At 40.1% G+C, this 13,913-nt stretch overlaps 1 protein-coding gene across 1 annotated transcript; it reads left to right on the forward strand.

The window, feature by feature from the left end:
* On the forward strand, positions 1 to 7,065 carry chst3a (carbohydrate (chondroitin 6) sulfotransferase 3a). Its single transcript, XM_084735788.1, has 4 exons — positions 1 to 458; positions 2,755 to 2,915; positions 3,870 to 4,421; positions 5,973 to 7,065. Exons 2-4 carry the CDS (start codon positions 2,836 to 2,838, stop codon positions 6,667 to 6,669), a joined length of 1,329 nt encoding a protein of 442 aa, XP_084591914.1. The 5' UTR covers positions 1 to 458; positions 2,755 to 2,835; the 3' UTR covers positions 6,670 to 7,065.
* The last annotated feature ends 6,848 nt before the right edge of the window (positions 7,066 to 13,913 follow it).

The following is a 13,913-nucleotide window of genomic DNA, read 5'->3' on the forward strand; positions in this document are numbered from 1 at the left end:
GACGTGAAGCAGGCGGCTCACTCGTGCAGTGTTAGGTCCGGCACATGGGGAAAGTTAGAGACAAAGTTTTGTAGCGATGAAACTGTAACACAAAGTCATTTTCAGGCAGGTTGTTGCTTTTATCTTTCGGGTTTCGGGAAATTCTTTAAATACCTCTGTGGCACAGCGTCTATTTTTTTTTTTTTTTAAAACTTAGCCCAATATTCAATGAAAATCTAAAAACAAATAAGCATTATTCTCGCTCGCCGTCCGTTTTGCTCTCCTTTAATGTTTCTATACGGCTCCGCGCTGCCTCTCATTCATCTGGCAGAGGAGAGCAGGAGCCCGCGTCCGAGGATACAATGAAGCAGTGTGTCCTTGTCCGAGACAATGCAGCAAGATGCTACGAAGGGACGAGACTGTTTCTCTCCAGAAGATCAGGGACGTTTTGTTCGACTGCAGAAAGAGACCAGCTAAAGGTTTGTACCTGAACATCTCCACATCTTACCTATTCTGCCAGGAAATGACTCAAACCTTGAGGAAAAAAAACACAACCATATAGATCCACCACCGCAGAGCTTGTAAACATCCTGCTGCCGTGCGCGTAAAACGTTTATATGTTGAATGATGATAAAGTCTACCACTGTTTCCACTTCTGTCAAAAGATACATGAGTGATTCCTCATATGATGCAGGTATTAAAGATGATTGTGCAAACATGGAGGCTATAAATCCATGCTGTGTAGTCCACTAATCAATAAGTCTTTCTATTATAGATGTGAGTTGCTCGTAAAACCATTTTTTTCAGATTTAATTCTGAGCATTTGAAGGCAACATCATGCCCTCATCTCAGGGCATCAGGGATGAATAGTATGCAGAACTATTCATTAGTCTGTGTTCATTCAGATTCAGTGGTAGGGGTGTTGGAAATGCTCATGAATTGAACGCCCCCTCCCCCCTAAATGACTGCTGTAGCATTAGATGGGAACCACACACACACTCACACACACACACACACACACAGATGGGGGTAGTTTGCTTCATTTCCAAATGGCACATAGTATGTCCACACTAAAATAAATCAATCACGTGGAAATGACAAACAGCACCTACACAAATTAAAATGTTCTCCAATATTTGCCTATAAGAGTTAATTGTTTACACTCAGAGCTTTCACTGGGAATTTAGCTTTCAGCGTCTCCACGAGATGCTGCTGCTTCAAGGCTTTGAAGGCAGCCATTAATGTAATTTGTAGTGAGATGATAAACAGAGTGATGTGTGTTTCTGCTTGAGCAGATAGTCAGATTTGCCAAACGCTCCAGTGACTTTTGAATATGTAAAAGTGCTCAGCTCAAGTGCCTCAGCCTGACAGTTTGACGGCTATGGCGTATTAAGCTCAGATAATTGGGTGATATTTACTTACAGAGCACACAATCACTCCACGACGGCTTGGAAACTGTGTCTTTTTTCCATTAATGATATGCTTTGTAGAAATTATTCACTCTCTTGACAGGTCCAAATGGCATGTGTGTGTCTGCATGTGTGTGGTGGGTGCAGGTCTACGTTTATTTTTCACTAACATAAAAAAAAAAAACAGTCCATAGACAGTTTATTCAAAATTATAAAAAAAAATCTTGTACTGATAGATTTCAAATGAAATTCAATGTCAGACTGGTTCATTTGTCTAAGTCTTCCAGAAGAACAACATGTGGTGGTGTGACTGCATAAATGTGGGTTATTTTCCTAACTGGGAAATGCAATACTCCCAAAGGATGGGAACAATACTACAACCGTCAGTGATGTAAGATTTGGTGTTGATGCTACCAAGCTCTGACTTGCCCTGTAAGCGATATAAAACAAGCTTATAAAAAATGAATATCTGTATCAAAGATTACTTGAATGTCAGCAGTTTGAGGCTTGAGGCTATGAGTTGACCTTTAAGGTAAGGTAGTTTTATAAAAGACTGCGTGTGAAAGAGATGGGGGTGTTGTCCTCTGACTCAGTGCCATCTTGAAGTCTTCCACTGTGTTTGCTGGCATTGAAAACCAGCCGTGTTTACATTAACCCCCCCCACATTCTCAGGCATCTTCTTCTTCATCCGTGACTCATGACACACTGAAAAGCACCCCTGTCTTCCTGTGTGGTTCTGAGAAACGAGGCACAGACATTTCCAAAACTTGTGCAAACTGCTGAACAACATTCTTGATGTTTCAGATAAAAGCAGCTGTGACTGCATGTCGTGGTGATATCAGAAAACATTCACTGAATTGAAACATTGGTCTCAGAGATAAGACTGGAGATAGTTAAAATTTTTCCATGCTTTTTTTTGTTTTTCGGATGTGTTATGTCTTCAGCATTATCCAACACATTCATTATATCCTCTCATACAGCTTTATAGACTGGATTTCCCCAGCAAAGATTAATTTAAAAATGAGATGTGGACCTATAAAAGAGAGTGAAAACTTTTGTCTTGTCTGTTCTTTAACAAAAAGTTACAGTTTGCTTGTTGGCTAAAAAGTTAGGGGTTTAAGGTTTTGGCAACATATTTAAATTTAATCTCAGTTTAGAATAAAAACTAAACTGAGGTTTAAAGAGAGGTTTAAATTTAATCTTATTTTTAAGATTGGTGCAAAATTAGTTAAACCATGATTTAATCTGGTGTTGGTGCAACCTAGTCATACTGGATTTACCCATCCTTTTTACACGTGTGTTGTCAAGTTGTCAAGTGTGTTGTCTGTTTTTTATTGTCTTTACTGAAGTGCCTTTCTTATTACAGAATGAAGCTTTAGCTTCTGCATGACAAGCTATGACCCGACACTAAACCCTAGATGTCCAGTTACAAAGCCAGTACTCAAGAATGAAGACCAAATATGCAATTGTCTTCATTTGTATCGTGGCCCTGGTCATCATTGAAAAGGAAAGCAACATCCTATCAAGGTAAGATAATAAAAACAAATCTGTAACTTGACTTTCTCTGTATAAAATATAGTAAATCATTAGAACTTTATTCCTTTGGATTCAGTAAAACCTTCTGGGAAATTTGTAACTCAAACCCCTGTCTTTTTCACATTGTACTTGAGCTGAAGCAGTGCCTTTTGGGCTGTCCAACTTCACTGTCTATCTAAGCTTTCATCTTGACTTTCTGATGAAAATGCAATAATGGGAGAAGACTGTTCAATGTCCTTTTTAAAACTGACAAGGCAAAAAGTGACATATATTGTGTGCAGGGCCCTGTATCTGAACTACAGTGTCCAGCTTCTGTTGTAATATCTACCGTTGTACCTTGCACATGCAGATGTTGAAAAAGGAAGTGGTTTGGAGAGATTGGGAGGAAGTGTTTAGTCATTACAGACTGTCTTGTAACTTTAAATACACTTGTTTACATTCTTGCTGAGAGCTTGATGATATCTGTACCCCAGAATAACCCACTACAGCCAGCGGCTGGTTAGCTTAGCATAAAGACTGGACACAGGGGGAAGCAGTTAGCCTGGCTATGTTAATCCATGAAAAGACAGAAATGCAAAAATGACAAGCTGTGATTTTTGTTTTGTGCTAGACTATTTCTTAAATATGAGTAGTGCATTTTATTACCATTTGACAGACCTAAGCTAACTGCTTCAGCCCTTTCCAGTCTTTATGCTAAGCTTAGCAAACCAACTGCTGGCTGTAGCTTTGAGTGTAACACATAGACATGAGAATGATATTGATCCCCTCATCTAACTCTCAGCAAGGAAGCAAATAAGTCTTCCAAAATATCAAACTACTGCTTTAAAGGAATTAGACCACAGAGAAGCTCCATGTAAAGGCTGAATGCAAAATTGAACATATAGGACCTATCTTACATATTTATACTTCATTTATTCCATTAATGAAGCCTTTGTATCTCATCAGGGTCTCCGATAAACTGATCCAGAGGCAGACCCCACTGCAGACCCAACAAACACCACTGGATTACACCAACACGACACAAAATGGCTCCCTGATGGTGCTCAAAATGCTGCTCTCTAAACTCACTGGTTCAGCTGGGAATTACTCAAATATGTCCGAGGAGCAAGAGGAGGAAGAACTGGATGATTTAGGCATGTACAGCTACAGTGGTGGCCGTAAGCACATATTACTCTTGGCCACCACGCGAACAGGTTCCTCGTTTGTCGGGGAGTTTTTCAACCAGCACGGGGGGAACATGTTCTACCTGTTTGAGCCTCTGTGGCACGTTGAGCGCATGCTGACCATGGCTGGAGAGGCAAACAACGGAACAGTGTTGGGAGGAATCTATCGGGATGTACTCCAGGGACTCTTTCTCTGTGATTTTTCTCCTCTTGAGAAGTTCATCTCTCCCCCACCTCAGGACCACGTCACCCCGGCTCTTTTCCGCAGAGAGTCTAGTTTATCTCTCTGCGAAGAATCTGTCTGCTCTCCTGTAATCAAAGATGTCTTTGAGAGGTATTGTAAATTCTCTAGATACTCACTGTTATTGATCAAGCTCACAATGTTGATTGCTTCTAACAAGGGAACTAAAACTGAATTGTGATACAGTTTATAAAGTTTTCTTACTGCAGTGTTCTTCAACACATATAAACATCCTTTCTGTGATGCAAATTCTTCCCCTTCAGTTTCGTTCAGTGAAATGCTCTTAATACTTTGTATGATTCCTGTGAGCTTCAGCCTACATTACTAGTTGCAGATGTGTAACACATTTAGAACACTTTGTCATTGCAATTAGGATTAGGGCATCACGCTACGAATTCATCTGGCATTGACTCAGGATTCAAATAAACTTCTACAAGGTAGTTTCATGTACATTTAGCTTGTAATGTTTAGCAAAACAAGACATTTGAAGAACTAACCTTAGGGCTCAAGGATTCAGAGAATAAGGAATTTGGCCATAGCTTTGTAGGTGCTCCAACTGTTCCACCTCTTTCTTTAGAAATTGAGAAAGATATTTACCTCAAAAAACCTAGAAGCCTTGCTTCCCTGGGAACTGGATGAATACGCAAGCTCATGATTAATTTCTTCTGGCAGATACATCTGGCTACCCTCCTTTCCAGAGAGATTTTCTCCTGTCCTGGGTCTGGCTGGGCTAATCACAACCATTTATTTAATATGGGGAAGTTTGATATGGTGACTGACAGAGGACCGTCACTGGTCCAGGTTAGAAAAGTCACATGAGAGTGTGGTGTTTCAAACACATTGCATCAAACTCATAAAAGAAACACAATTTTATGCACCTTTACTCGATTTACTTGATTTATGACATCAATAAACAGTTTCCTAATGTGTTAATGGTCGCTATCTCTAGTTTCAAGTCTTTCTCAATACAGCTGTTGTTCATGTTGTAAATGATGGCCCTGTCTAGAGTAAAATAGATGAATAAGCAGCTTATGCTTTAGGGCACGACTACTGTGTGATTGACAGTGAGTCCGTCGAGTGCAACACACATAAAACTCTGATCTAACTGTGAAACTAGACAGTATTGATCAAATATGAACCAAGATTGTTACTACATTGCCTATTTCTCGCTTAAAATGTTTTTAGAAACATATTTTAATGCACCGTTTAGCTGTGATATAAGAAACTTTGTGGCCAGGCAGGCTGCAATTATTTTCTGCTGAATGGACAAGCCAAAACCCAACAACACCGAAGTCACAGTAAGTGACCCACCGGCTCCACCATCTCGTTGCTGTACATGTAAGATGGTTGCAAAAAACAAGATTGCAACCCCCATAATGCCAAATTTGATACTTCAAATAGGTAGTCTGCAAACCAGTGGGTGAGGTCATGATTGGTCACATGATTTGTTGCCTTGATTGGTTGCAGGTCTATCTGTCCAGATGCATTTCAGTCTGCACCCTTTTGAAATCAGTTAGAAACTGAGAGATCCCAGACTAATTCACATTTTTTTCTGCCAGGTTACTAGGCACCTAAAATAAGTCCTTCCTGTATGCAACTTTGAAAAATATTCATCATAGAATAACTGTACCACTCTTGTTTTAGGTATCACTGTAAGACCCGTCGCTGTGGGCCACTGAACTTGACCCTTGCATCTGAATCCTGCCTTGCCAAGCAGCACCATGCCATTAAGACTGTCCGTGTGCACCAGCTGGAAACACTGCAGCCTTTAGTGGAGGATCCTCGTTTGGATGTGAGAGTGATCCAGCTGGTCAGAGATCCACGGGCCATCTTAGCATCCCGCATGGTGGCTTTCTCTTCGAAGTACCAGACCTGGAAGGCCTGGGCACAGGACGGCCAGGTGCCCGAAGATGATGAGGAGGTGAAGAGGCTCAAAGGAAACTGTGACCACATTAGGATGTCTGCAGAGGTGGGACTGAGCCGACCTCGCTGGCTGAGGAAGCGCTACATGTTGGTGCGTTATGAGGATATTGCCCGCTACCCCATGCAGAAGGCAGAGGAGATGTACAGGTTCACAGGGATACCGTTCAGTCCGCAGGCTAAGGAGTGGATTCTGAGGAACACCCAGACCACACAGGAAGCTAGTGGGATATACTCCACTCAGAAAAACTCATCAGAACAAGCAGAGAAATGGAGATTTAGCATTCCCTTTACACTGGCTCAGGTAGTGCAGAGAGTGTGTGGACCCACCATGAAGCTGTTTGGGTACAGATTTGTGGATGATGAAAAGACACTGATCAACAAGTCCATCAGTTTGCTTGAGGAGAAACTATTTCATTAGTTGACTCGTTAAAAATGTAGCTGTGAATCTGCAAAACTCTGCACACAGTGGATCGGAGCCAGGAAAAGCCATTATTGCACAGACCAAAACTAGGAAGCAACGGTGCCATAAAATACTGGTTTTACTGGTGACAGTAAGATTTGGGCCATACAATAATGTTCGTACTCACCAATGATGTGCCTCATTGTAACAATGAAGAGCCACTTGATAAAGAGAAGTATTTATTTGCATACTGTGTTCACTGAGAAGCCTCGCATTTAAGCTTTATGTCAAGTTTTGTATTTCATTTTAAATGAAATAAGCATAGACGCCAGGCTTCTGAGAAATTATTATGTAAAATTTTATTGATAGTTTATCATGTTTAGATTTTCAGGGATAAACAACAGTGAAAATGAATTGATGTGGTTTTTGTTTGTGTGTGTCTGAAAGAGAGGATGTTTCTGTTCATGAGGTTTAGGACGGTAGTGCTAAAGTCTGCCTAGTTTAGACAGGTTTGTAGCACCAGACGAGACAACTGATCACTTTAGATTAGGTCTTATGTGCTTTTATAGGGCTTTACATATCCGACTCAGGTAAAGTGAATGTAAGTTTGTATTTTGTGGTGTCTTCATGAGGAGTGGTCAAATCTTCCCGCAGCATATTCTCATTCCCAGGTCGTCAAATACCAAGGTTTTGTCATGCCCATCAATGTCTGCTACAGACACACAAGTTATGCTTTAAAAAAGGTGGTGGCTAACATGTGACTAAATGTGACAATAGTAGTTGTTGCAGACAAACTTGAACTTCCTGGTGATGATGTAAAGTCACACAACCTTGGCGTACTTTGTTTATATTCTAACATTAGCGTTTTACTTCTGGCAATTGCATTTACACTTCAAAAATCATTAAAGTGGTGTTCATACTTGAAGATTATTTTGCTGAACAAAACATGTAATAAAATTTTGTTTGCCTAAGAGCTTTTTCTCTGCACCAATAAAAAAAAATCCAAAAGCCCCTTGGCTTTTTGCGGAGGGAACCAGAATGGTGCTAACTTAAGGGTCGCCCTACAAAAATACGTCATCCCTGCAGAACTATAGAAATTTTCATTCAGGAGGGGTTTGTGTCCTGTGTGAATCCAAAGTCAACATTATTTAATCCGAAGTCAACATTTAAATTACATAATGTCAGGTGTGTGGACAACTTGCATCACGTGACTTACATAGACAATATACTTATTTTAACCCAAACCGAAACCTAACCAAACTGCAACAATTCCACAACGTTAACCACTTGTTAAAAAATGCTTCCTGACATTATAGGGTACCTTGTGCATCAACATACGATGCAGAGGAGTGTGAGAAAGCACTGTCGGTCTTTGACAACCTGGGATGAGAACGGGTTGAAAAATACAGAATGATATATTTAACCGGATGCCATTTAAAGCAATTCTCTTGTAATGTAATTCAGGAGTAATACACTATACCATAAATATTATATGACATGAGTAGTATAACTCTATAGAAGAATTTTGTCTTATTTCAGATACCTTGATGTGTCTTTAACATACTTAAGGCATTGCCAGTAGCCATGGTTGTAGTAATGTATTCCTCAGTGCTGCCTCCAAGGAAACAGGCGGTCTCAGTGTCATTTTACAAAAGCCGCCTCTCTGCTAATAACCTGCTGCTCCTGTTGGCACGCTGCTCTGAATCAAGTGTGTTCATGGACGCAGAAACAAAATTCTTGTGCAAATAGTCATTTTAATTACCCCCAAACTCAAAGAAATCCCCAGAAGCATTAAGACCTACATCCTTTAAAGTTATTAGTTGTGAGATGTGTCTCTATTGATGGTTTTGGTGACATCTAATATATAAGATGTAGGTATGTAGCTGTATTAATGTGGCCTATCACTTTAAGTGAAACCCAGGTGCTGTTGCGTTAACTGTCACTCTTGATGGTATATAAAGGTATCCACTGTGAGTCTAGTTCAATGGCAGCATTGTGTTGAGCTTGGCTGAGGCACCGCTGAAACTGCTGCTGCTCATGGAACGGGATATGCATTAGGGGGTACATATAGTCGTGGGCTTATACTAACTTAGTGTTTAAAACGTAAATATGAATACATTACAACTGGCAGGCTTGAGTCGCCCAGTCTTGCTACTGAAGTGTCTAAGGAATACTGTGAAATACCATGGACCGTATATTACGTACCAAGTGCAGCTGAATGTATGGGTGTAGTCAGTTTATGCATTCAGCTAACCTAGAGCAGCAATAATCATTTGAGAGCAATGCAGTTTTGCAGTTATTCATCTGTCATTAAGTTGTATGTTTGACTGTGAAATGTTGGTGCTTCAACCCTGATAGAGAACTGATGCTATTGTCAACTTGAATTAAACATTGTCATGGTGGAAAAAGTGTCGAAGCATCAGTAGCAGAGCTGTTTTTTAGTCTGTTGGAGCAAGTCAAAGGCAAGCCTCACTTCAAGTTTCAATTCCCTGAGGAAAAACCCAAGATTAGTAAAACTCTCACAGCACGCAACTAAATGGGAGTAAGCTGCAAATCTTTACTATTAGACTATTAAAACACCATATTCTATGAACTTTTTATTTGAAAACTCTGTTAAAGGTACAACATGCTAGAATTGTGGTTTAAAACATCAGAAAATTAACTGAAATTATAAACACAATGTGTTATGTGTTGTCGTGCAGAGATATCTACTAGCATGCTGACCACTGATCTTGGACCTGCCCTGTCTTGTAATACCACTTTGTTCCTCAAAAGGTGATAGTAGTTCAGTCTGCCCTCAGTCCAACAACATCAAGGTGTTTTTTTTGGGTTTTGGCTCCTGGCACCCCAGGGCTGACCCCACTGTGACCGCTGCTCAGGCCTATTCAGGCCCATCCCCGCCTGTCCCCACCTGAGGGCCCAGTGTCTTCATTGTCTTTGGGGTCAGAGTCCTGGTCAGAGCTGCTTTAAATCACTTCAATACAGTATTTGCTGTTGTTAAAGTGGCCTCTGTCAGTCTCAGATGCTGTGTTCAGTCCCAATCTAGCCATGTTAACCGAGAAGCTGCTGCTGGTCTTTCCAGCGTCACTCCGTGCCAGTGTGTCTTGGTGTACACATTACACCTTTAATAGTAGGTTTTGCATGATTGTGACTGAGTCTGTTCAGATCCCAGTCCTAATAATTAAATATTAAAACAGTGTGGTTATGCAAGGCTTGGTTTTGCCACAAAAACCTGAAACAGTCTACAGCTCTGAACCCCTCTGGTGTCTGTCCATACTGTGTAGTCTGTTCGTTTAGCTGAAAAAATGTGCTTCTGTGTCAAGCCATCTCCCTTTTCAAACTGGGCTGTTCATAATTAGGCTACTCAGCATCTCTGTGTTAGATTTTTAGTGATTTAATAATTTTGCCTCAGTAGAGTTCAAGAAATTGAGCTCTCAAAATAATATGCCACAATCAGGTCAGATAATTCTGCTGAGACTACTCTATTTAGCCACATTTTAGCGAAACAATTAGTGCTTGGAACAAATTGAGCATATGGATAGACAGTGGAGAACTTGATTAAACAGCAGTAGTGGTTTGAGAAATTTCTTTGGACCGTTTGATTCCTTGTTGTGGTGTGAAAACTCATTCCCAGTGTAGCTGAGATGAATTCAAGATGACAGCTGCTGTTTTCTTGTGAACAATCACACTCCAGAGTTTTTAAGATTATAGAGTGTTTTCAGAGGAATACTACTAACTCTCATTAAGGCAGTGGAGAATGGTTAAGGTTGTCAAAGTTATGAGTTTCTTTAATGATATACTCAGAGAGATGATCAGTGTTTACTGTTAAAACTGTTCACTTTTCAGGTTTCATATTCTGGTTATTCTTGCAGAGAAAAGCACAGATTGTGCTTAGGAGATATACCACACAGATGCAAATATTGAAATAATTAAAATGAATCCTTTGTCGTTAGACTTAGGCTTTATTACCCCCAAGAGGATATTAATTTCCACAGAACTGTACACATCAGACAACAAACAGCACACATTAATATATAGACAACAGTATACACCCAGACAAATTCTGTACATTGTGTGCTGTCGCAGCAGAGCATGCGCCATAGAGAGCTGTTCAATGGTGGTTTGAAGCTATGAAGTCATCAGTGGTTTGTCTAAATGATGCTTCTGCCAATCATGAGATGATGATTCAACAGTTGAAGGATCCCAAATCATCATGTTACAATCTGCTGAAATACACTGGTGATGTTTATTCCTCAAGGTTTTCCAGTAGTATGAAATCCCATCAACTGTCTGGCAGAGGAACTGGGAAAAAAAACTTTTTCTGGTTCAAACACAAGCATTGTGTGTGAAACAAGATACTTTACTTTATAGTAGAGTTCTGCTGTAATGTGTCTGTAATTAGAAAGAAAGTCTAATAAAGGGTCTAATATGGTCTAATAAAGAACATTTTATTCCTAGCTTTTGTCTAATATGACACAAAGTATGGCTTGTTACGTCTTAGTGTACTGTGCAACCTGGATAACTATCAAAAGTATCTCTGCATTTCCTTTTAAATGTTTTTCAGTTGAAAAATCTGATGACAGATAAACCAGATACCATGAAGATATGTCTGTTTTTTTTAATGATTTAAGCATTTAAAGCACTGGGATGCACAGAGGCTTTGGGTGACACGGATAACATGAGGATTAATGCAGGATTGTTTACTCAGTTGCATTCTCTCAGTCGAGCTCCACATCCACATGCATGCTGTTGCCAGGGATCCCCAAAAGGCTGAGAGGGAATAAGTAGAGAAAAAAGGCAGAAACAGGGAGCCCATTCAAGTCTGCATTCTTTCTGTCTGTTTCACGCCCCAGCTGAGAGAAAACACTTCAGAGTTCACAGCTGTTGGTCAAGCTGATTCTACCCAAGATCGTTTCCCTGATGCTGAATATTCCCACAGCAACATAGCAGATGTTACCATCCTGCAAAAGAGAAAAAAAAAAATCTCGACGATAAGTCACTGAAGAGCCCACTCTACAGTTTCCCTGAGGTGCTGTTTTAAAACACTAGCAGTGCTGTAGAGCAGTGAGTTTGATAAGTGGCTCCCTGAGGTTTTTTTTGTTTTTGAAGTGTTAACATGTGACAGATGCACACTCCCGATGATTGCAAATGTGTAGGTGCAAGACCAGTTTGTGGCTGCAAGTACAAAATTAGAGTGAAAGAGACACAGTAGCTGAACACAGAAGTTTCATGTACACAACATGATGGAGGAGGAAGAAAGCAAGCACATCAAAACGCTTAGGTTTTCATAACTTTGATCAAGAATGTGTTTATTTGGCCTTGATCTTGGTCACAGATCCCAAGGAGACACACCTCAACTTCTAAGCAACATGTTGTCTTCCCAACAGATTATTTCTAAATACATTATTTATTTAAAAATATGTATTTAATAGAAGCCAGCTCCGCTTTTGAAATACTTCACACATAAACACAACACTTTTTAAAGGTTTTAATTTAATTCGTTCAATAGTCTGGATCTGCTTGAGGTCTCTGCCTCTTAAAAGGAGGTGTTTCGTCACCATAGTTGCCTCAGTGCTTGCTCATAGTAGTAACAGTTGGGTTTATAAAAAGTAGTCTAGACCTGCTCTGTTTGCAAAGTGCCCTGAGATAGCTTTGTTATGATTTGGTGCTATCCCCTTGCCTTGCTTCGATTGGTGAAAAACGCTGTAGTGTGGGCCAGTCAATACATGTTGTGTCAGTGGCAAGCAAACAGGTTAGATAATAATGTTGCTGAGTAAATGACATGTGTGCCAATTGTGTCTGTAGATTAAAGTGAATCAGACAATAGTCTTAGTGATGATGTAACTAAAGTCTTTACTGTGAAAAATCAATGTCCTTCTCATAAAATACCTGTTTTTAAAATGGAGTTTGGTTTAGAGTCTGTCCACTTGAAAGACCAGCAGAGGGTACTTTAATGTGAATAAATAAATTGAGCTGACCCACATTCTAATAACAAACCTTGTAAAAAGCATAAAGTATCATAGGAAGTGGAGCTAAAACCAACCTATTCACAAAGTTTTTTGTGATAAGCATAAACTGCAAACATCATAGAGACCAAGGCTGAACTTACCTTCTAAACTGTAATGAGATCTGCAGTCTTGGCCCTGACGATACAACTGATACCGCTAAGCCAGTCACGAAGTGAAAGTTGCTCAATGATGGCGACTGATTTTCTCGATAACATTGGCAGTGCTGTTGTTTACCTACGAACTGGTGCCAGAAACTGGGCTTACACCCTCACATAGTCACGTAATAGATTTCAAAAGAAAAATAGAAATAAGCAGCATGCAAATCAGTAAACACAGGACCTGGGTAGTTCATAACCTGCTACTCAACAACCAACTGGCTATGAGAAAAAAACAAAGGAAAACAGAAAACACTCTTCATAATGAATAGTGTTTTGTGTGTCATAGTGCGGAGCAAATTCAAAGTTTAAACGTTGGTTTTACTTTGACTCCCTGATGAAGGCTTGACACCAAAACATGCTGTTTGTTTTAAGGTTTAACATGACAGTTCCATGACAATAAAGGCTTTTTAAATGTTTGAAAGGCGAGTGCTTTGGAGTTTGTGGTGTACACGTGCATCCTCATTGAAATATTTATAGCATTTATGGGTCATGCCCTGTGATTAAGGCTTTTTAAATGACATCCATGGCAAGTGTACCTGAAGTACGCTCAGTGGCTTCCCTTTTTTCCTAGCTGACCAGTTTGACTTGGCCTTACATTCACCACGCATGTTTTTTCTTGTTTTTTCTCATTGTTTCTGTCAAATTCTTATGACTGAGGAATGAGACTCAACAATCAACAATCTTGTGATTGGTCAGAGTTTCCCGTCATGGTCTAGATTTTCAGCCTGATCTCATTTTCAACTCAGCTGCCGATGATTTGTCACCACCACCCCTCTGTGACTCTTACAGACCCGGATGGTACCTGTTTGTAGCTGAAACCAACGCACCGGCCTTTCACGTGACTTCCATGTAAAACCATCTGTGGCTGTATAAGACACCCTGCGCTTGTATAAAGACGTAGCATAAGGTGGAAAAAAAGTCCACACATGGAGGAACGGTTTGGTAGATAGATCACTCAAACAAACACAATACTATCACCCAGTAGACTGGGGCTTGTGTACCATGTGAAATCAAAAACTTCTAAGGTACATTAGGCAAATTTTATCATGTGACTTTCGGATTGCGAGTCACTTCAATGATGTCAGATAATGTACGT

This window comes from Lutjanus erythropterus, chromosome 14, assembly GCF_056507025.1.
Source record: "Lutjanus erythropterus isolate fLutEry1 chromosome 14, fLutEry1.hap2, whole genome shotgun sequence".
Classification (NCBI taxonomy): Eukaryota; Metazoa; Chordata; class Actinopteri; order Lutjaniformes; family Lutjanidae; genus Lutjanus; species Lutjanus erythropterus.